Source organism: Protomyctophum bolini (genome assembly GCF_963924005.1).
Source record: "Protomyctophum bolini genome assembly, chromosome: 18".
NCBI classification, from domain to species: Eukaryota; Metazoa; Chordata; class Actinopteri; order Myctophiformes; family Myctophidae; genus Protomyctophum; species Protomyctophum bolini.
This window is the reverse complement of record NC_137879.1, coordinates 25,074,673-25,100,032: the sequence shown is the minus strand read 5'-3', so window position 1 is coordinate 25,100,032 and position 25,360 is coordinate 25,074,673. Positions and strand designations below refer to the sequence as shown.

Sequence of the window (25,360 nt, the reverse complement as noted above, 5' to 3'; positions counted from 1 at the left end):
GCAACAGTTCAAACTCAGACCGAAGTGGGTGATCCGATACCTCCAGGAGGGAGGAGGTTCTCTCTTATACAGATCTATAAGTTGGGCTTGGGTTCTCCCAGAAATTTTACTGGCCACTTTGACGAGGCTGCTGAGCCTGTTCTTGTTTGCTAGGGTCAGGTTCCCGTACCAGGCAACCATACAAAACATGAGTACAGATTCAATAAAACTTCTGTAAAAAAGAGTCATCATAACAGATGAGACATTAAAGGAACGCATTTTCCTCAGAAAAAAAAGACGCTGCTGGACTTTTTTAGAAATAGAGGCAACATGAGAGTCAAATGAGAGTTTGTTGTCCAGAACGACACCCAAGTATTTGTAGCTCTCTACGACTTCAATTTCTGTGCCCTTGATGAGTGTAGGAGCAGGACTGGGAGGAGTCTGTCTAAAGCTGATGATCATGTCTTTAGTTTTGGTCACATTTAGCTGTAAAAATGACTTGTCACACCAGGATATGAAGTCATTGAATATACCCAACAGGTGGATTTTTTGCAGAACAAAATGCCTCAAATCATCCAATTGCCATTCAAGGCATAAGAAGAAGAAATGTCACCTTTTCACATTGGCCTATTATAGCGCCACCAGGAGGCCACAACCTGACCTGCACTGCCCTGGTGGAGACCTGCATGTGCCCCGACTGGCACTTTTTCTCTAGTTAGCCTTGTGAGAGCTTGTGATGATCAACAATATCACACAGTAGCACCGTAGTCAAAACACAAGTGAAATGTCATGTTTTATTTATAACTTTCAATCTTCACAAGCTAGACCTTACAGGCACACACTAAAAGGTTACATAAATCTCCCTCCCTCTGTCTTGTTTCCAGGTAACGGTGACTAATAAGTGAATATTCACAAATGGACTACAGGAGGCTGAGGAGAGAGCGAAGTTGTCTGAAATGATTAGCAACAGTAACACCTCCTGTTTGTGTGTACGTGTGTGTGTGTGTGTGTGTGTGTGTGTGTGTGTGTGTGTGTGTGTGTGTGTGTGTGTGTGTGTGTGTGTGCGTGCGCATGTCTGTCTGTCTGTGTGCATGACTAATCTCAGAAACTGTTGGACCAAGCAGCACCAAACATTCTGTGCATGCAGCCAGTAGGCCAAGGAAGTACTTCCAGTCTTCCACCCCAAATTATTCAATTAGGTGTCATGGTGGTGCTATACCAGCCCACAAACGGTTCTCGAGTTACATGGATTACAGATCTCAGGCTCCCAGCTGGCATCAATGAGGAAATGAATAGCTTTTTGGGGTTTTCATCATCATGAAGCGTTTGGTGGATGTTATCAGTGGATAGTTGGATTGTTTATGAGGTGACAGTACTTCATTAGACCCCTTGGTGTTGTTATTATGTGAAATGATGTCCTCCCTTTGTATTTAGGGTTTCTACCTGTAGGCTGAAACCTAAATCACAATATCATCCCCTTGCCTAACCCCTCCTCCTTTATCGTACAACAATAGCTGTGGATGTGGCTTCAGTTTAGTTGGATCACCATTCACCACCCACCAGGTAAACCATGGGCATACTGATTGAACTGCTGGGCGTGTCCACATAAAAACGACATTTTAACAAATACTGTACACTTTTTTACTAATAATAATACCTGGTGATTATGTTTTAGGGTGGAAAAAAATCTTTAAGAGCAAGATAAATAGAGAAAGGGATGTAGGCCTATGTGTGTGCGCGTGTGTGTGCGTGTGTGCATGCGTGCGTGTGTGTGTGTATGTGTGTGTGTGTGTGTGTGTGTGTGTGTGTGTGTGTGTGTGTGTGTGTGTGTGTGTGTGTGTGTGACATTCCACACTGTCTGCCCAGGTTGTGATTCAAATGTAGTCTTTTTTGTCATTTCGTGTTACATAGGCCACTCCTGCAAACTTTGAAAGCCAATTATAGCAATTTGGTATGACAACATTTTTAGGAGTAGAATTTAAAGAGAATTGAAATTTAAATAAAAATCACACCCGTGTGAAGTGAGGGGCGTTCTTATCATCGCACATCATACATCATCTCATCCTGGCCAATCACAATTTGCATCCTCACCTTCGTCTTTAATATTGACGTAATATATGCAAAATGAAGTGAAATGTATTTGCCATTCATTGTCAATGGCATTTAATGTTTGTGGTAGGACAATGTTTGTGTTTACACAACCCCTCAAAGCTGGACATAGGAGGGGCTAGTGCCCCTCAAAAAGTGAAATGTATTTGACATAGGTGGTATAGGTCCATAGAGGAGTGGACTGCACAGTATATGGGGAGTTGCATCCAAGTTTTGATTGTATGTTTTGATATGCTCAAAATGTAAAGTGGACTGGTATAGCACCACCATGACACCTAATTGAATAATTTGGGGTGGAAGTACTTCCTTGGCTTGCATGCACAGAATGTTTGGTGCTGCTTGGTCCAGTTTCTGAGATTAGTCAAGCACACACAGACAGACAGACATGCGCGCACACACACACAAACGTGAGGAGAAACTGAATCTCTGTGTGGCCGAATTTTTAGGGCAGAGATTTTTCACCCCTGCCATATCGAGCCAGAACCAGCAGCAAATTCAAACTCTCCCCGACTCTATAATAATATTTGCAATACACTTATGCAGACCTTATAATTATGGAGCTTTGTTATACCATAATGTTGCTGATGTGGGATGTCTAATATAGCTTAGATGTTTTCAGTTTTGTCTCTGTTCAGTCACACTGTTGCTAAGTGACCAAGTTTTCCAATAGCCTGTGATCTGTCTCTATCATACGGTCGATGTTCACAATGACACATTTAGGGGGGATGGAGCTTTCCATTAGCATTTGATTTGTTTCTATTAGACTACAATCATGCTGCCACTGTTCACAGTTACACTGCTGCTAGGCTTTGATTGATTACACTGCACTACCCTAGTAGCCTTTGACTTGTCTCTATCATACGGTCGATGCTCACGCTGCTACATTTAGAGACAATGGCGTTTTACACTCTGGCTGGTCTGCTGCTAAGCAATGGACTTCTCCACAACAACTCTGGCTCCATAAATAATTCAGTAATAAGCTCACGGGCAAAAGTGTTACAGATGACAATAACTTCATGACAAGCCGTGAAAATGGAGGGTGACGCACATGCAGGCTGGCATGTGTGTGTGAGGGTAGAGTTTGTGTGTGAGTGTGTTGGTGTGTTTTGGGGAGTGTGTGTGTGTGTGTGTGTGTGTGTGTGTGTGTGTGTGTGTGTGTGTGTGTGTGTGTGTGTTGGGGCGTGTGTTTGTTGTATTTCTATTTCAATTAGAAAGGAAATTCAATGGGAATGGTATATTAAAATTGGGGGTGGGTGGACATCACAAATGTAACATACTCTGATTTGCGAGGCGTACGGTTTCTCAGAACAGCACCAAACTTGTAGGTGTAACTAGTAGTATAGCAAAGACCTCTTATTATTGCATTATTTGTGATATACACTGAGCTATCATACGAAAACGTATAAGTGGTTAAATCTGCTTCTCATTAGTATTCAGAAGAAGAAGAAAAAACTAGTGGGTGACAGGTACATCAAGTATGGTTGTATCTAACACAATCTGCTCTGATGCCTTAAGGACTCTCCATTGTATTCTATTCTATTGTACACTATTCTGAAGACTTGGATCAACACACACAGAGACACGAAGAGTAATGGGCGTATAATGTATGTACACATGCAGTCATCATGTGTGTGCAACTCTATCATCATGTTCTTGTTACATGCACAGTCAAATCCAGAAACTGTCTGCTGTCTAGCAGCTACTTGAGTAAATATGATGGCTATGTTCGAGTAGCAAAGTGCACATGGCATAAGACGTGCATGTACGTGTGATTGATTTCAGCCAGAAAGCCTCGTGGCCCACATAATGTCCCACACTTTGTTTCTAGACAGACTTGTACCATCACCACAAGTTAAAGCCTAAAGGGATACATCGCTTGTTTCAAAAACGTCTTTTTTTAATGTCTACTCAGGCTTTTGTGAGCGCCCGAGACAGTTTTTTAGTCTGATCAAATTAACATCAAATATCTAAGTAAATACTGAACCAAGCAACATAAAATCTGTCTGGGGAGCTCACGATTAAAAGCCAGAGGAGACGTTTAAAAAAAAACGTTTTTGAAAGCGATGTATCCCTTTAACTTGTGCTGAAGTGTCTAGAAGTGTGGTCCATCACAGTATGTGGGCCACGAGGCTTTCTGGCTGAAATCAATCACACGCTGCGCATGCACGTCTTATGCCAGCCCACGCTCATGTCCAATCCATTATCCATCTACTCCCACGTCATGATTATTAGACATGCACATTTACGCACACAAACGCACGCCACGCACGCATCATTTTGATCTGACTCATGTCATTATTACTAATAATGTCTTATGATCACATCTTCCTTCCTTCTTTTCTTTAGAAATTATTGGTTCTCTAGGCTGTTTGTTCTACAATTGGCTTTCAGTATTAAAAAATCACACCTGTGTGAACTGAGAGGTGCAACTATACATTTATTGTCTCCGGCCAGGCCGAAGGCATGGGGAGAGTCAGAGTATGTTTTGCACTCCGTCCGTGTGTGTCTGTCTGTGTGTGTCCATCCGTCTGTGTACAGCTAATCTCCGGCACTGTTAACCCGATCGATGCCAAATTCAAATTCAAATTCCACACACTCCCTGCATGCCAACGATGAACCTCTGCCCAAATATTCCAGAACGGCCTGTTATAGCGCCACCAGGAGGCCGACCTTTGTCCTCCAGATTGCAGCATGCAATTTACGTGAAATCTTTAACAGACTTTTCTACTAGGCGGAGGAATATATCCCACCCTTTTCACATTGGCCTTTTATAGCACCACCAACAGGTGGATTTTTGCAAAACACATTTTTGGAACAAAATGCCTCAAATCATCAATTGCCATCCAAGGTGTAAGAAATAATTGCACCCTTTTCACATTGGCCTATTATAGTGCCACCAGGAGGCCACAACCTGACCTGCCCTGGTGGAGACCTATCTATTACTCTCCATCTCTCATCATTTGTATCGGACTCATTCACGTCATTACTAATGTCACAGTCTTCATTTTTAGAAATGTTTGGTTTTAGGCTAGGTTTGTTCTCCGAATTTGCACATGCACACGCACACGCACACGCACGTGTGTGTGTGTGTGTGTGTGTGTGTGTGTGTGTGCGTGTGCGTGCGTGGCGTGCGTGCATGCATGTGTGTTATTGAACACAGTGAGAGAACAGACAGAGCAGACATCTAATCAGTGGTCATAGTGAACAGACAGAGGTCATGAGAACTTAACTGTTGTAACTGAATAGTGGGTGGTTGAATGAAAAGAACATTGTCAACCTGAACCTATACTATCAATAAAGGCATAAAAGCCCAAACATATCTTAAAAAAACATTACATTTTCCCAAAAACTGTCGGTCTTTTTTTCCCCCTCTCTCTCTCTCTCTCTCTCTCTCTCTCTGTTAGGCTGTTATCCCAACGATGCCACAAATTGCAATATCTATTACACACAAATTTAGATTTTAATTTCTAATAGAAAATACTTCGTTAGAACATTGGCTTGACAAGTGCCCTCCACCTGCTTGGGTCACTGGCGAGTCATGGCGACCCTCCTTGTACGAGCGGGGCAACTGTTTGAGCCTGAGTCAAGACATATTCACTTTATTGGTGAGGCAGGTTGGGGCGGGTCAATTCATGTATAATTCAAAATGGGATTTTTACAAATGATTGTTGCCACTTGTCCTGCGAGGACGTTTGACAAACATAAAATTAAGACTCTTAATTTAAGAGTGTGCACTGCAGCTGATCGGAGCATTGTGGAGCCATGCTGGGCTTCACCATGACTAATTTGCATTGACAATCTCCTCCTTTCACCAATAAATCCCAAAACAGTGTGAATACTTCCACGCCACGGCCTTACTAAAAGGCAACCTCTCTGTCTTCTTTCAATCTCTGCCATTTCACACACATGCCAGGGATTGCCGTCACCAGATGCTAAGATATAGGCAGGGGCTCACAAAAACAAACATAATTCATTTGTCAAAGTATTTCCTACCAGACCAACACCAGATTTAATTGCTAGAAAAAAGGCCTATCATTTGTCCCAACTCTGGACATTTACAAACAGCAGAAGAACACTTTAAGCATTTGACCTCCAGTAACCTCAGAGGTTACTAGATTAAACCTCAAGAGACTAAATCTATATAAGATAAGAACACTAACCCTAACCTCACAGACTGTCGCTGTCTAAAACTTGACTTTATCGTCAAGAAAAAGTTGTTTGCGGTTGGCACAAAAATTGTGGCGCAAGCCAGATTTCAACCCAGGTGGTGTGGATTGGAAGTTAATTGAGTCACAAGACCGCTACACTACGAGACGGCTGGAAGGTTGGGTTTTCACCTCGCATGTCTGTGCGTGTGCATGTGCAAATTCAGAGAGTTGTTTTCTACTGAAAACCAATTGGAGAACAAACCTAGCCTAAAACCATTTCTAAAAAAGGAAGACTGTGACATTAGTAATGACGTGAATGAGTCAGATAAAAATGACGAGAGATGGAGAGAGATGAATAGATACAAGGTGACCATGACATATTTCCATCAGGTGGTGGAGTGACATGGTCTTTGACAACTACATGCTTGCTGGAAAATGTTCTTTCATTCAACACCCACTACTCTGCTTGAAAACAGTTACAATACAGTACAGAGCACAGTACACATCTACCATATGGGCACCTTGGGCACGTGCAAAAAAAAACTACATTTCCTCAATCCTTTCATTTAGGAACTATTATTTTCTGATGGAAAGATGTCATGATTACATTCTCTCTCTCTCTCTCTCTCTCTCTCTCTCTCTCTCTCTCTCTATACAGTATATATATATATATATACGTGTCATGCCCTCACAATCGTAGTCTGTTTTATACCAGTAACAGGTTTGATAAACTCAGTTTTCAGTTCAAGTCAATGAAATGTGTATGTTGTACACTTGTGTCTCTGAAACACTTTGCTCAAAAGGTAGATAGTGTGACCATAGCCTAAAAAGAGCTTAAAGGAATAGTCTACTCAAAAAACCTTTATCAATTACTCACTCCACGAAGCCTTGAATTCATGGAGATTTTGTTTTTGATGCATTCCTAAGCCAATAATTTGATGAGCGGCTGTGTTTCTGGTATAGGAGGCCTTAAGGAGACATGTATCATGGGGTGTGTTTCCTATAGGAGGCCTTAAGGAGACATGTATCATGGCATGGGGTGTGTTTCCTATAGGAGGCTCAAAGGAGTGTGTGTGTGTGTGTGTGTGTGTGTGTGTGTGTGTGTGTGTGTGTGTGTGTGTGTGTGTGTGTGTATGTGTGTGTATGTGTGTGTGTGTGTGTGTGTGTGTGTGTGTGTGTGTGTGTGTGTGTGTGTGTGTGTGTGTGTGTGTGCACGTGTGCATGTGCGTGCGTGGCGTGCCCATATGGTAGATCCGGCCCTGTCGCTTTTTCTTACCCGTGAGGAGGCGAGCACTTGCACGAACAACTGCAATACTCAAGAAGGCATGCATTATCCTTATACTGTATGTCTTTTGGGGAGAGATAGGTCTTTATCTTGGCAAAGAGTCCTAGCTGGGAGAAGCTGGTTTTGACTACAGAGCTAACCTGTTTGTTGAATTTGAAGGCACTGTTATGATATCCTCAGTATTTCAGGCTTGATGTCCTAGTGCATGATGCATCTGATATCTTTGGGAATAGAGTGTCCTGATCAAGCATCGACCATATGGCGTCACAACTTATTATCTGTATTCTTACGCAGATGAGAGTGAATTCGTAAAAAGACACGTCAAGCATATCTGTATTCTTACGCAGATGAGAGTGAATATTAGTAAAAAGACACGTCAAGCATGTTTTCAGATTTCCGAAAAACGTGTCCAGTGTGCAACCACCTTTATACTGAGTGCCAAGCAGGGAAGTGGTGCGGTTTGACTCTACTGAGCTTTTTAACTTATCGTTTTCTTAAGAATCCGAACAGACAGACACTGGGTTTGCACCGGTGGGCTGATTCTTTTTGGTTCTCAGGCAGCTCTCGCATTTGAATGGCAGACCCACTGTTTGGTAACTCTTAACCAGTGGTGAGAACATTAACCAGTGGTGAGAACATTAACCAGTGGTGAGAGCCACGTCTTTTTGTTTTGAATGTGGACATTTACACCACAGACAAAATTGTGTGCTCTGTTTCACCAGCACACAAATGACATCATCATGCTTCGTAAATGCAATTCTTCATGCAGTCCACAACTCCCAAGCATGAGTCATCTGTTATGTGTGCATTGGCAAAAACACAGCCAAGCCACTTTCACACAAATTCAATAATAGCATATAGAGACACGACGTAGAGCATTAATAGACCAAACAAAACACAAGAAGTTGAAATATGGAGATATGAGGTCTGACAACAACAATATGATGGTGAATGACATCATATGCAGGTCTCTGTGGGACACAAACAAAATACAAACACCCGCTACTGTCGGAAACAAACAGCCGTTACTCAAAAGCCTTTCCAGAGGTCAGCCACTGTTCGTTCAATCATCCATGCATTCATACAACATTTACAGTTTAAATGAACACTCAGAATTTTACAATGTACATTCTAGGAGGGGCAATTAATGCATGCGTGCGTGCGTGCATGTGTATGATGAGCGAGCGACTAGATGTAGTGTTTTGTAAACTGGGGGCAGACGGGACCTCACACTGAGTCATTGTTTTCTTTTTGGCTCCTTTTCCTTCTCCAAACCTTCTCAAAGGAGGACCACAAAGACAGTTCAGTGGTCAGTGTCATCATTAGTGTACAGTGGTGGGAAAAATACTGACATTTTTTACTTACAAGTGACAATGCTGCCATGTACAAATATTATGCCTACAAGTAAAATAATTAAAAATTGACTTGAGTAAAACTATTGGCCACAACATTTACTTAGCAAAAGTACCCATTGTGTGGTGGTTCTGGACAACTGGCAATCTGACGGACTCAACACCGGGCACTGCACTCCCTGCGGGGGTGTGGAACACATGTGTCGAATTTGAAGTCGGTGCGGTGAACGGTTCTCGAGTCACATGGACTACAGACGTACACACGTACGTACGTACGTACTGTATGTATACGTATACAGAGACTTTGTGAATTTATAGATAGATAGATGATAAAGACCAAACTTGTTGTGTCAGATATACGTCCACATGTATTGAAAAGGGTCACACACTCTTGCACGTGTTCGGTGCATACTGTAAAACCTTGTTTTTCAGTTATACTGTCAGCCATTGGATTTCAGCTGAAAAGGTCACCTAGAGATTCAGTAGAACTGTAGCGTATTGCTAGAACGCCGAGTTACAAAGCGAATTCACCTCAGGCCAAGGAAACGAACGCCAGAGAAATAATAAATGATATCGCCTACGTATATCCTGCACACAAAGGTCATCTCTAGACTGGTTATTAATAGCCTATATGTTCCAGTGTCAAGACAAAGCTAAGCCTTGTAATTTCCTGTCACCGTAGTACACAATGTTACATTTCGCATTGAATGAAGCAAAAGCTTTTTAGAAGACATTTTAAAAAGAGAAACACTAAAGAACATAGAAAACTGTTGCGCCCTGAATTCTTTGTCCTTTGCTCAGGGTCGACTGACGACTGTAGGTGAGGTGGTCTCAAAAACATAATGGCCGGAAAACTGGCAGAAAAACACTTTTTATATATTATTATTAGATTTTCTTAGACAGAGAAAGAAAATATTATTTATTTTATCTTTAAATGCTCATGAAGTGCTTTGTTCTCATAGTGAGTGGCGAGTAAACGTTTCATTCCTGGGACCTTCGTGCAGCACAGACGAAATGGATGAATATCCGTTTCATTGTATTCATCCGTAAATAAAATATTTTTTTCATAGCATCTTTATGACTCATCGCCCTTGACAACCACTTGTAAGCAGTTTGAGTTGCTTTCTATGGCTGCTTTCCAGTTCCTGTGTACAAAGAGGCTCTACGCACACCAAAGTCCTTGTGGCGGTGCCACGTTGCAGCAGAAGCTGATCAATCTGTCCTCCTCTTCTAGATACAGACACTTTCTCTATGCCTATATAATGTAGAGAGGATACAGGGTGGTTGGCTTCCTCAAAATGGGCGGCAACAGGATATATAATATTCTTGCACCGAATAGTGCTACAGTGCTCAGCTATGCATGCTTTTAATTCACGCTAAGTCATACCTACATATGCTTTCCAGTTCCTACCAGAAAACAGAACTCAGTCCGTCAGTCTGCCCCCCCCACCAGTTTGTGTGTGTGCGTGTGCGTGTGCGTGTGCGTGTGCGTGTGTGTGTGTGTGTGTGTGTGTGTGTGTGCGTGCGTGTTATTGAACACAGTGAGAGAACAATCAGAGCAGACACCTAATCAGTGGTCATAGACAGAGGTCATGAGAACCTAGCAGGAAAATACACGCACGCGTGCACGATCTCTCTCACACACACACACACACACACACACACACACACACACACACACACACACACACACACACACACACACACACACACACACACACACACACACACACACACACACACACACACACACACACACACACACACACACACACACACACACACACACACACACGCACACCTTCATCAGTGTCACACTCTTGACTGTCCCTGCTGTGTCTTCCTAAAGGCCAGATGGTAGTTTGCTCACCGGGGGAATCAGTTCCTGGTCGTTCCTATGTCGAGCAATGTTGAGAGGAAGACACTGAACCCCTAACCCGGTTCATAGCTACTATAGTTATGATGGGTAATATACACTGTACAGTATGTGCAAATGTACTTTGTCAAGATGTGCAGCACAAAATAGGAGTGAACTGCCTCCTCAATGTTGAATTACTTTCCAACAATGATTATTTGCACTGCTCATCCTGCTTGCTTGCTGCTGCACACTGATTCTGCTGCGCTGCTGTCTGCTTAAGCTTTTGCTGCTCACCCTCCTCCACCCCAGCTACCACCTGTCGTTTTGGATCTGCTAGTTTAGGTACGGGGGATTTCGGAGTCCCTATATGGATGGGACTGTTGCGCTTGATCAGAGTACCTAAAAAGCAGATCCAATTCATCGCCAATTAACCATAATAAATATATTGCTAATTTTATATTCAATAAAATAGGCTATATATTCCATACGGTATATGAGTTGTCCTGACTGAACTATATTTACACTTTAGGGGTTTACTGGAAAGCATCATTACTGTATCAAAATTACCGTACTACATGAGCAGCCTCAATCATTTAACCACAGGTACAATGAATCAAGAATCAAGGAACCTGCTTAACAATAATGTTGTTGTAATATGTTGCTGTAACATCCATATATGTACATTTGCATAGTTACACACATGTATAGCATATCTTTAATTTGCGAGCATGAGAAACAAAGCATAAAGCTTTGGGATTCATTAGAAAGCCTGCATGGACTCTCTGCCAAATTGAGCCGAGCAGCGGAACATGAAGGAGTGGAGAGTGGAGGGAGAAAACAGGTAAACACTCAGGCAGGCAGTGGGTCAGTGTGTGGAGGAGGGACGGTCGGTCAGCTTGAACTCAACATGGAAACAAAAAAAGAAAAGCAGAGTTTCAGAGTCTAGCTGCTTCAGACACACACAGGTTTCGGTTAAAAACACTACCTAAATGGCTTCAAGCTGCAGTTCTCTCCTGGGGAGTGTTTATGTAAACATATGGCTTACATAACAAACCTTTTGCTCTTTGTTTGTTCATCATCCTACCGGCTGTGTGTAAAGAAAAGCAATATTCAGCAGCAGAAGCCATGCTTTTGGTACAGTTAGGGACCACACCAAGTGTTCTATGAGAACTCAGTCGTTAACTTGCAATTTCACTAAGTTTTAGTTGAGGCTTGTAGTAACTGAAGACAAAAGAAAGGCTCTTGTGAAGTTTGGTTGACCATCTCTCTCTGGCGTTTGCAATGCCTGTGCACATGTTTCTATGGAGCCCCAGAAAAAGGAAAAAAACGAACTTGTGTGCACGAGATAATAACTCTATTATTGTATTATTTTACAATATTTTTTATCCCTCTCTCTCTCAATGGCCACTCCAGGGCTCTGTACAGTATGTTTCCCTTCAGGTGCACACAATCTCCAAGTGGAAGCCTACAGCAGTGAAGCTAGCAAACAAGATGGTGGTTGTAGCTGACACATGTTAGTGATGTCACAATCTGTGAACCCATCATCAAAAAAGAGAAACAGCACCCTCTTTTCCTTGAATTGACGGAGTCAACAGTCTGTCTCGAGAGACTAGTGATGTCATAACTGCTTTCCTCGCATAATGTTCTTCAAAAAGTCTGTGTGATGCTTCAGCTTGAGCAGCACAGTAACCAACGTTGTATACATTACCAACATCACCAACATGAAGCCTTATTATTTTATGTTTTCAAAACATTTGTACTTCTATTCTTAAATGGGCATGTCTTAAATCTTTCACATGCCCAAAATAAGAATGCCAGGGTGAAATTGATTAAGCCATTCAAAGAGGGCAACCCTGGTATCCCACTGAACACTAAAAAAGCAAATGGGGTGAAGAAAAACGATGACATGTCAACATCTCTTTGTAGACGTAAACGTGCCTGATAACAGCATGAATCTTGAGGTTTCTGATGAGGATGAACAAAAGAGTAGTTACTGTTTAACACAAAGTTGTTTGGTTACTAACCAACCACTAGTGTGTTTGTCTGTCTTTCCCCCTTTTTTTAAGTGTGTCAAGGTGTTTGTAGTACTAGTGTACACTATATAGGTCAACATTGTGCAAACAAATCACATTATACAAGACCTGGCTGCACAAACTGAAGGAGGGGGGGTGCGGGCATGTGTGTGTGAGCGTGTGCGTGTGCGTGTGTGTGTGTGTGTGTGTGTGTGTGTGTGTGTGTGTGTGTGTGTGTGTGTGTGTGTGTGTGTGTGTGTGTGAGTGTGCGTGTGTGCGTGCGTGCTAGAAGAACACACTGGAAATCCAGTATGAATTGAAAGGCAATTACGGGTAATGTTTTGTCTCTATGGTTGAGAGCAAAGTGTGCACGATAAAAGGGTCATTAGCATATGCGATGATTAATCTAATTAGTTTATAATTAGTGATAATAGCCTTGTCCCTCTCTTTCTCCGTCTCCGTCTTTACACTCACATGCGTTCACACACACAAGTTTTTCTCTTCAACTTAACTAAGATAATGCCACCATTTAAAATGCCACTTGATTACTGCAAATGACGCTGGTTGCCAGAATCTTTTTTTGGCATTATACCTTTCTCTTTCTGCAAACCACAAGATACGTTGAATGTTGATGTTTCTGAACAATAGAGTGAGAACATAAGCAGCATTCAAGAAATCTTTAATAAAAACTATTAACTAATACATAGTCAAATTGGAACTCGATTCTGGTCTATTTCTCATGGTGGATTAGTACTTCCAAGCGGTTGAAGATGGATGGATTTTGAGTCCACCGTTCACATACTGTAATTACTTTCTTAACTCCTGTACTAGGGGGGACACTAAAATAAAAATAATCCATTATTATCCAAGTGCCTGTCATATTCTTACGTCATATTGCGAAACGGATAGGAGGCTGAGAATGAAAACAAGACATCTACTGTCCTCTCTCTCTGCTTGAAATATCAAGCCTTGACCCAAATAGAAGGAGCATGTCATGTGATAAGTTCAACGTATATGAAGGTGGACACCCAGGATCTACAGCGCATGACCTTCCACTTCAAGATTAACATTAATCCACTCGGTTTCACCACAGAGCTGTCAATCTTCGGACAGTAGTAGAAGAGAGGTGAAATGGCTGCCTTTGTCCTCATTCTGTGCCATATTCTGTACATTTAGGTCATCACTGCAACCTTACCAAAATATAAGTTATATCTCTTTCACAGGGCAGTAGGCAGTCCACTCATGTCCAGGCATACATGTTGGATAAATGAACACATTTTAGTTGTGTATTTCTTCCCTTTCGTTTGCCTATAAAATTACATTTTGTCATGGGGCTTTCATCAACTTCGCTTCTAGGCACTCTCTGTCACACTAAAACCACTCTAACTAAGGTCCCATGCAAACAGACATCAGCAGACCTATGGCAAATCATGATGCAAGTGACAGTCAGGACACGCACACGCACGCGCACTGCGACTGACGTGCACCCAGTGCATGTAAGTGGAGGAGCCGGACAGTTATAGCCCTGCAGAAGGGGTCTGCTGACCTATTGACCCTCAAGAATGGTCAGTATGGTATACCTTCTGACTGAGACAGCATCAATTCAAGCCCATGATGGCAGAATTGACATGTACACACCCTATGACTGGGAACTGTCCAATTCCAGAAGCCCCATGGCCTTCACGTTCATGTACAAGAAAGTACCCATTCAAATGGTCTGTTTCCCTACAGACTCAGAGACTCAGTCCCTTGTACCATAATAAAGACTTGATCCCATTCATTGGATTAAGTGTCATCGCCACAGATCACACCCTGACTTTGGATATGTCATAATGCATTGCACAACGAACGGAGCTATATAATGAGGAGGCAGATGAAGCCCAGCCAGGACTAGTGGGATCCAGAGGGATCCGGGACTCGGGAAAACGGATGACGGATGGAGGGAGAGGAGAGGAACCACAAGGAACCAGAGAGAAGGATGTGTGATGAGAGGGCCACATCGCTACCGGGACACATACCGCTCCCACAGACCAACCCCTGCCGCTCTAACCTGAGCGTCCCAGGCAATCCAAGGCACTACGACGAGAGGCTCAGGGGTTACCCAGACGATCCAATCCCAGCCACCTGCCATGCTATCCCTCTCTCCCTCAGAAGACCCAAAGTCTCAAAGCTCAAAAGACCTACACATCGATCTCAGGAAAGTGAACTGCATTACATCAAGTTTCTAAGTTCATGCATGGCAAAGAACTTGCCACGCATTATCTATCATATTATTTCATTATCATTTGATTTGTTTCTTAAATACTATTTGAACCTGCATTAACTCTTGTTTAAGAATTAATTTGATTATTATGATCCATTCTATTGAGTTTGTCTATAGCTTAGGTGTGAAAATAAATCGATTCATTTTTTTTAAACAAGTCTGGTCTTTGGTCAAGATTTGAAGTTACTGGTTTTTGACACATGCAAAGTAAGAAAGGCTATGTAATGGAAAAGATCTCTTACCTTTAGATTCCATAGATTTATTAAGATAAAATAATAATTTATTATTTTATAATCTTTTTAATTATTTTATTAGTGGTTTAAAGTTAAGGGTTAAATACAAATTAATCTTGTGCTTATTCCTAAACTCATTTCACTGGTGCCCCTTCTAAAATTCAGATAGATTTTGACTCAGATTTTTGAATAATTATTTCATAATTATTAATTCCACTGATATAAAATGTACAAGATTAAATGTATAATTACTACACCAGCATGGAAAAAATATGGTTAGTGGCCAAAGATAAATCGCTGTCTGTCTGCCTTTGTTCAAAATGTACGGTTTGTGTGTGTGTGTGTGTGTGTGTGTGTGTGTGTGTGTCACTCAGATCGCAGTGCCACATAGACACATGGCGTTAGCTTCTAGTAAAGTACATTTTCTCCAACCTGATCCCGTCTCCTAAAAAGGACACGAATCACAGAGATACGGGAAGTAAACCGGAGATAGTATGTCTTGCTATTTCCGTGTTGGGCATTATCTAGTGTCAGAGGGACATTGTGTGTCACATTGAGTGTGTGTGTGAGTGTGTGTGTGTGTGTGTGTGTGTGTGTGTGTGTGTGTGTGTGTGTGTGTGTGTGTGTGTGAGTGTATTGAAGGGTGGGGTATAAAGTAGTAAGTACAACAAACGGCAAACAGTCTGTTTTACATAAGGAGGTATAGTCATCATCAGGAGCCGTATAGGCCTATGCTTACTTTTGTATTTGATGATAAAATGTTGCTGCTTCTCAAGAGAACTTCAATCCTGCATGTCAATTCAATACATGCACTTGACTTCTCAACAAGACTCAGGCCCCATTTAGACTGGCAGCAAAATCCAGTCTAAATCTGATCTGTGCCATATCTCGATTTGTTTTATGAAGTCTGAACACAAACAAGTCACAAAATGCAAAATGCGTCATGCCAATTTGCCCACCGCCCTTGGTGTTAAAGGGTGGTATATTAAGCCTCCTAATCTGAGTGTTGGCTCCCATTACCTTTAAGAAGCAGGTGCGCAACAATGTTCTGCTGAGGGGAATTGCATCGATGAGAGGAGCATTAATAATGTGATATGATGTCAGGAGACATGGCATGGGGGAAACAAAAGGTCTCTTTGCAATGAAACATCACATGGAATGGAGAGGTGGACAAACAGTGCTTCCACTGTCAGAATCACTGCGGTCAGAGTCACCATAGCCTGATGCTATAAAATAAAACTATTAATGTTTTACTGGATGAGTTCTTCGATTTACTTCATGGGCTCTAACTGGGCAAAAAATTGCCAAACTGTCCTGGAGGCATGCAGCTCTGCATGGAATGCATTCATTTGGACAATGCAGTCAGTAAAATGTGTAATCAAACCCTTATCCTAAACCGTTGCCTCCATAAATCGTAACTAATGCTAGAGATTCACTTGAGCTCTCCCTTGCTCAGCAAGTCAGCATTTTTAGTACTTGCATACTTTGGCTGTCAAGGGAATTGCATGTGAAGACGGAGACAAGTTCTGAGAAGAGGTTATTATTATGTGTGAGATCATCATGCAATGAATAAATCACTGTGTTCTTGTTTGTTTGCTTTGTTGTTGTTTTTTGGGGACGAAATGTGCCTTTCAGGGTTAAATGGAGACTAGACTAGATGCTGTATGCTGGCACCAAGCCCATGTGGACAGTCAGAGTCTGACTCAGTACTTAGATCTCTGAGTCTGACTCAGTACTTAGATCTCTAAATGGATTAGAGAGCCTGAGTCTGACTCAGTACTTAGATCTCTCTGAGAACAGAAGAGAATATTTGATGAATAGATGAATGAACAGCAGGTCGCAGGAAGTCAAGACTGATGGGGAGTGTCAACTGGGGTTGGTACTGTAGCAGGTATCAATCAATGCAGTTACATTCATTGCAGAGTTGCAAGTGTGTCTGTGTGTGCACATCTGTGGGTGCGTGTGCATGCATGTATGTGTGCGCGTGCGTGCACGTGTGTGTGTGTGTGTGTGTGTGTGTGTGTGTGTGTGTGTGTGTGTGTGTGTGTGTGTGCGTGTGTGCGTGCGCTCTCTACAAGTGGTTCAGTGTTTCAATTCACAATGTGTTTGCTTACTTCAACAACTTGACTTTACACATACTTTACTTTAACAATACTACTATCCCTGCTCCATAAAGCATGAATACATTTTAGGGCCATATGGTTCAGACCCCAACTTTACAGTATAGCTCTAAAATTAAAATAAATTCAAAATAAATATTAAATGTATTAACAGCTTCTTGCTCAGGTAAAGTTATATTCTGGATCAACGAAACTGTATGATGTTGCGTCCAGGGCAGGATTTAGAGTGAGTGACTTCCGCACGGACAACAAGTGGCTGCAACCCTCTCCGTGTGAATGTAAAGGTAATTCACAATAATGTGCTTTGTTATATCAACAACAAACACGCTGCCTTTGAGCTTCACCTTTGTGCTTTGCTGATACAGACGTGGCCAAAGTCAAACAATTTAGAGGCATGGGCATTGCAAGCCAAGAGAGAACCCCAAACAGAGCATTGTATGAGAAGCATCGCCTTGGGGGTCATGTGGGACAAATGACCACGATCACCCACTTACAGTATCTTTACACACACACACACACACACACACACACACACACACACATGCATGGACGCACGCACGCACGCACGCACGCACGCACACACACACACACACACACACACACACACACACACACACACACACACACACACACACACACACACACACACACACACACACACACACACACACACACACACACACACACACACACACACACACGCGCACATGGTAATGACTAGGGTATTGTCACTGTTATTTTAATCCTTAAAGATATTCAGTTAGAATACTTTGCTGATATGTTTGACAGGACATTCCTAAGATGAATTCCTGAACATATAGCCATGAAAGTCTCCCTATAACTCAGTTATGTCCTGTGCACAGCCTGCAGCAGGCTTGTTTGCTTCGTGACGCTGTGTGGTTCTCTCCTCTCTCACGCTGACAATAACACTCTGTTATTGCTCTCAGCACAGGGTGCAGCAACGTGATGGTTGGAATGGTGGAATTTTTAGAAGCCACTTTTAAACTTTTTTTTTTTTTTTTAGATGATAAACTGCTTGAGACGCATCATCTTGTTTTCAACAGAGTCTTTAGGCACAACACCTAAAAAGTGACGTGAAACAATCTAAAAACACACAACAATCAACATCTGCTACCCGCATGTCATCTAACTGAAATTAAAAAATCACACTTGTGGCCGCCCTGCAGATGTTGATGTTAATGTATGTGAAAAATGAAATAAATGAATTACAAGATGTATTTTGTGTATTTATATGGACTTGGATCATTGGATGGCACAATTACATCATCATTTATTCTAAATAAACATTACTAGCACAAATTATATCATAATTTACCCTAAACAGCATCTGGTTAGGATGCCTCTCGAGAAAAGAGCATGCCAAATAGCAAACAACTGTCCCTGTCCCATTGGGGCGATCGCGCAATTTGCCAATAGCATTTTAATGATGTAATTCCATCATAAATGAAGGGAAAACTCATAGTGTTACTGATTAGTAATAGTAGGGCAGGATTAGTGGTGGACTGCTTACAAATCACTGCATGTCCATAACTATCAAAGATCCCCAATACACGTGTACATACTGTATATACATATAGGGTACATGACGCACAGCATGGACACATAAAGCATGTGCACACTCAGTGCTCAGACTACATTCAGACAAGGATGCATTGTTTATCTGACTCTGCAAGGCACTGTTGACTGTTCTGTGTTGATTGAATCCCTTGGGCTGATTTAACACTTTGTCACATGCTAAGCCAAAAGCCACTCTAAAAATGCTCCATCTCTCGCACACTCGCACGCACGCGCAGTCGCGCACACACACACACACACACACACACACACACACACACACACACACACACACACACACACACACACACACACACACACACACACACACACACACACACACACACACACACACACACGCATGGACGCATGCATGGACGCACGCACGCACACACACACACACACACACACACACACACACACACACACACACACACACACACATGCATGGACGCACGCACGCGCACACACACACACACACACACACACACACACACGGTATACCACTACCACGGATATACCCTCTTCATCAGCACGCACTCCAATCAGGATAGTGTCCCCCAACCACTAAAATCCATGGGGTTCTGCGCATATAGCTCAGTGGCACTTGGAAAGGTATGGCTATATAGCAGTTAATTGAGGAGATGAGAGTTTTTTTTATGTGATGAAGAACAAATATAGCGTTCTTTATCAATGTTCTTACTCTTCCTCTTTCTGGAAATATAGGAGAATATTTGGAGTCAGTCACAGTCAGATATAGCCTATTGCCGTATAAAATGCACAATTTTCTTAGAGCAATAACATAATGTGCAAGTCAAAATAAAATTTAGTTTAGCCTTAAAGATACTATACTTTGTACCAGTTTTATACCTGTTTTTGTATTAATGTTTTGATTTCCCTATGCAGTGTAATGTAAGCCTATTTGTCTGCTTGATTTTAGTGGAGAATTCAGATGTAAATGAGCATATTTGCTAAATACGGTGCATTAATATACTGCGTTACATTTAAATAAACAAATAAAGTTTGCATTTTAGATGTGTCAGTTCAGTTCCAGACAACTGTCTACGTGGGCGTGAAGATCTTTGGAAAAAGGTGTATGCCGTTTTATCAAATGTTTTTTTTTATAGTGTACATATTTCATTGTTTCTGAGAAGGGCTGCAAGAGTGGATGTATATGTATAGACACTAGAGAGTGATAACATTGTGTGGGTTCATTGCCTGTAGCCTCAGTCGATAAGGCCTCTAGAACATGGCACTATAACAGACATGTATGATGATATTATTACCCATCATGAGGGGATGATAATGCTATAATGTCAACCATAAGTGAGATGATTTGAATAAATATGTACAAAAATTCAATTGCAAAGAAGATTCAGATTATCAGTTTTTTATTGATATCATTTTTGTTTTTTTCTTTCTTTGAAAAATATTGTCAATAAATATACATATATACAATATACATTGTCAATAAATATACATTTCACAATAGAAAATTGTTCAGATTGCAATGGAACATTCAAGTGAACAGTAATAAGCAGTTATACAAAATCTATAACGAAATGTAAACTAATTTGTTTTTTTCTCTCTGTAATTGCACGGCTCCACAAGAGTCACTTTTCGTATCAATCTATGATATCAAACACAACACTTTCCCCCCCTGGCGTGAAGTCCCAGGAGAACTGACAGTCACAAAGTCTCAGAACAAGAAACATTCTCATGTCTCAACTGTCTGCATACCACGGTCGGTATACGAGTGTTCAGCATCGGTATAATGTCCGTGCATGGACTCGGCACTGTGCGTCTGCTAGAGCGCACGGCGACTCCCGGCCTCTCCTTTCAAGTGTCCTTCTGTGACACGGGCCGTTTGAGAGCCACCAACCCGCCCTTGTCTCTGAGTGTAGGCTATGCATGGCAAGCCACTGTCCGAACGGTCTCTCCCATTCTTCAAAGATTTGTTTTCAGGTTAAATATAACACTGCTGGCAGATCGGTTTAACTTATAACACATCTCTCTTTCTCCTTCCCCTGCCCGCCGCCTATCGCCTTCTCTTTTATGTACATCAGGTCGCTGTGCACGCTAGGGCGCCGCGCGAACGGGGCCACGATGCCATAGGCGTCCCCTCCTCCGCCCTTCGTCTTTTTGTTCTTCATGGACTTTCGGTGCAGCATGTCACAGTACTGCACGGACACCTTGCGGTGGAGGTCTGGGCTCATCTCGTTGGGCAACTTGGCCAGCGTGAACAGAGTATGGAACATCTTATCCACGTTCTCGTTGCGCTTGGCTGAGATCTCGAAGTACGCGCACTGCTCGTCGCCGGCGATCAGCTGCTCGATCTCCTCCTGCTGCACCTCGCGGTAGAACTCGCGGTCGCCCTTGTTGCCGCAGATGACCAGCGGCACGTCGATGTTCTCCTTGGTCTTGTTCTTCAGACACGACTTTGTCTCGAATATCTGGCTCTTGAGGCGCTGCACCTCCTGGAAAGAGTCGCGGTTGTCAAGACTGAACACCAGAATAAACACGTCACCTGGAGAGAGAGAGAGAGTAAAGAGAAGACACGTTTAGAATTCTATTTCTTTTTCCCCGAGACACTGAATAACCTACAAGTTAAATGGGTAGAACTGTGCGCAGCACGCACCAATCCTTAATTATATAAAAAAAATGTGTTTGGAACGATCTACAGCCGTGCGTAAAAGGCGCATATTGGTGGGTGTGCGCACACTATTTGTGCATGCCATGGTTATTAATTGTGCTCTAATTATGCACATGGTGTTTTGCACAAGGAGGCAGATATTATAATGATACAGTACAGTTCTAAGTAACAACGGTTTAAAACAGTGCTATTTACCTGTCAGTATGGACAGCCTCCTCATAGCTGGGAACGGATGGTTCCCTGACGTATCCAGTATGTCTAGCTGGTACACGTCTCCCTTGATGCTGTACAGTTTCCTGTGAAAGTCCTCGATGGTCGGCGTGTACTGCTCCTCGAACCTCCCGTTCAGGAACCGGGAGACGATGGCCGTCTTGCCAACTTTGGTGGATCCCAAAATCACCATCCTGTAGCAGTTCTTGGCGGGGATGTCGAACTCGGTCTCCGGCTGCGTCATTTTCTTGATCATGTTTGCAAAAGTATCTATGGGTTTCTTCATTTATTTGTGTGCGCGCAAAATTGTCCTTCTGTATTTTCGCAAGATCGTGTACTATAGTCTTATATATATGAGAGCAGCTGCATGCGCTGTTGTTGGGCTGTTTCAGTGTTTCTGCTTGAATCACAGACAGAGCCGCGGTATTTATAAGAGCGGAGAGCGCACTGGACCCCTCCTCTTCTGACGCGTCATATTATGGGTCGCTAAGGACGCTCCATTTATCTGAGCCAGGGAGAATCTTCTGGAGGATGATGGGAGAGAGAGAGAGAGAGAGAGAGAGAGAGAGAGAGAGAGAGAGAGAGAGAGAGAGAGCCAAAAGTCCCTGTCTGTCCCTGTCCCTGAGAAATAAAGGACATAGGCCTATTGCTCTATATTATATTACAATAATATTTTCTCAGGCGATGCTGCGGGCATTGGCTTCATGGGCATACATGGGGAAAAACATGACAAGACTGTCCAAGAGTTAAAACATGCATTATTAGTTTATTTGTAAAACCTTATAGAATTGTTCTTTTTTTGGGAGGTTGGAGGGTTTGACTAGGCCTATATAAAAGTGAAACTAATTTGAATGATAAATAAACGTTTGTATTTATTTATTTTGTGAAGATGATCAAGGTTATGGTAAACTTTTGTTGATAATTAAGTTAATACTTGGTACACAGTTAACTAATATATAGACATTGCAAGTGTACCCATTGCTACAATTCTACAATGCTTTGTGATGACAATGTAAAATGGTCAGTATAGTGCAGTTTAACAACACACATGAATCTTCCAAAATAATAAAAGGAAAATGACAGCAGCATATGTACAAACGAGTTTTAAAAGCTTCCAAAAATAAGTCTTTCGAGCTCTATGCTCCAATACTTGCTCCAATACTTAATTCGTCAAACTAATTTAGTTTGTTCTTATTTGTAAATGTTTCAAAGGAAACAGGCGGCAGTGCGTCTATAGCCTAGCCTGGCTCCAGCCCCTGAATCGCTAGCCACATTAAAAATTTATGTTCAGGAATAATGGAGTGAAACAAAATGAAAATTGAGTGTCAGGCTATCTATAGCCCACTGCTGTCTCTTACTGCAGTTACAAAACTTTACCAGAAGGGGGCAATCATATCCCGGTTTGCAGAGAGAGAGAGAGAGAGAGAGAGAGAGAGAGGGGGGGTGTGAGTGTGAGTGTGAGTGTGAGTGTGAGTGTGAGTGTGTGTGTGTGTGTGTGTGTGTGTGTGTGTGTGTGTGTGTGTGTGTGTGTGTGTGTGTGTGTGTGTGTGTGTGTGTGTGTGTGTGTGTTTACGCATGCACGCGCTAAACCAAGCATCTAAACTTTGGGTCCATAAACTCAAACATAAGCTGTTGGATATAGAATTACAGATAATCAAACTATGAATGGTATGGAGCCGGCCACACCGTGAAACCCGTTATACGATAATGCAGAAATAGCTGGGCATGACACATGCACAAGTTAGGATACTACTGTTTACACTGCTGAGTGGTTTGCTGGTAAACTAAGCTGTGTTCTGTGCCATACCGTATGTATGTAATGACAATAAAGTGTCTATTCTAATCTCATATATAGTACAAGTAACAAGAGAGTAAATAAACAATGATAGCCTGCAGTGTGATGCGTGCGTGTGTTGCCTTTAGTGTTTGTGCTGCAGTTGACCTTTTCATAAGAACACAACAAGCTACAGGGGGTTGTAACGGAGAGCAAAGGCCCCTGCAGTGTCTCTTACGTTTCTACAGTACGCCACAGGGCCAAGGGACGCTGCAGGGTACAGTATAATGGTATACAACATAATAGAATTATTATCTGGCCAAGCAGTGCTCGTCATGAGACACGGCACGGCGACTAACAAAAGTGAGTGAATGCAAAGATTTAGAGGCGCAGAATGACTTCTGAATGTTTGTATCTCTCTGTGTGTTAAAGTGTACATCATGAGTATGACTCATGTCTCCCGCAACATGACTGCTTATGTGTGTTCATGCTTATCATCTTCTGTGTTGATGCTGGACGGGTGCTTGAAGAGCTAACTGAATCCACATCATTATTGTCCCGTGTGTGTGTGTGTGTGTGTGTGTGTGTGTGTGTGTGTGTGTGTGTGTGTGTGTGTGTGTCGTGCAGCAGAATGAGATCGAGAACATAGTTTACTTGCTGCTGTACACCACTTTCACTTTCCTTCATTACTTCTTTAGTGTTCTTCCCAGTGTGCTGATCTCGCCATGCCAGCCACTGTGAACTAAGCATCATAGCTGATTTATTTAATTACTGTCGAGCTTGATCCAGTGCGCTGATGTTATTGCATATATGTGCATTATAATGTTTTATTTCTTGGTGTAATAATAATGTCCTATCATGGTAAGTGCAGGCAGACTGGCAGCTGATCAAAAATGATGGTGACGTAAAATACATTGGATTAGAGAGATGGGGTTTTCATTCTGTATTGCACTGGAAATTGGAATGGAAATCAACTGAAAGTACAGTGAAGAAGTGGTCCGCACACTGTATGTATCTACCTTGGTGCAGCACCAGCCAGGAACTGGATGTGCGCAAGCCACCTGCTTTTTAAACTATATCAACTGAAAGTAGCCTAATGATTTCACCCTGGCTTGACCCTGGGCAGACAGACAGACAGACAGCATCAACACAGAAGATGATAAGCATGAACACACATAAGCAGTCATGTTGCGGGAGACATGAGTCATACTCATGATGTACACTTTAACACACACAGAGAGATACAAACATTCAGAAGTCATTCTGCGCCTCTAAATCTTTGCATTCACTCACTTTTGTTAGTCGCCGTGCCGTGTCTCATGACGAGCACAGACAAGACAAGACAAGACAAGACAAGACAGACAGACAGACAGACAGACAGACAGACAGACAGACAGACAGACAGACAGACAGACAGACAGACAGACACTTCCTACCGTGTACTACAGATACATATATAGATACACAAGGAGCTGGGGAAAAAGGGCAACATGTCTATTTTCCCCCCTACATGATGGACAGAGAGGTGGAAAGCACATATCAAAGAGAACAGTGCATGACCGGCAAACGGGAAGACAGATAAACAGATAATGGTGATGGTGGGGGGCTGGGGATGATAGCAAGGTAGAACCAAGCAAAGTACAGCAGTGCATGGAACAGGAGACACACAGCTGTATGGAAAAACAAATGGTGCCGACGCTGAGCAAACACCTGACTACCGGCAGGGTCATAAAGACCAGGCACGCTGTGTCCGTGTGCAGGTCTCTGTGTGAACGTGTTGGTGGTAAGT

At 42.4% G+C, this 25,360-nt stretch overlaps 1 protein-coding gene across 1 annotated transcript; it reads right to left on the bottom strand.

Annotated features, from left to right (window-relative positions):
* Positions 1–20,452: 20,452 nt before the first annotated feature.
* Positions 20,453–22,172, bottom strand: rasd1 (RAS, dexamethasone-induced 1). The gene is made up of 2 exons (XM_080789901.1): positions 21,783–22,172; positions 20,453–21,461 (listed from the first exon to the last, which is right to left on the bottom strand). The coding sequence occupies exons 1-2, from the start codon at positions 22,081–22,083 to the stop codon at positions 20,929–20,931; spliced, it is 834 nt and encodes a 277-aa protein (XP_080646027.1). The 5' UTR covers positions 22,084–22,172; the 3' UTR covers positions 20,453–20,928.
* Between the last annotated feature and the right edge of the window lie 3,188 nt (positions 22,173–25,360).

Excerpts from the sequence above, each read along its gene's own strand:
- rasd1 (XM_080789901.1), bottom strand. The coding sequence starts at position 22,083 with ATGAAGAAACCCATAGATACTTTTGCAAACATGATCAAGAAAATGACG. Across the intron at positions 21,462-21,782 it reads GAGGCTGTCCATACTGACAG|GTGACGTGTTTATTCTGGTG; the intron begins GTAAATAGCACT and ends CTCTCTCTCCAG.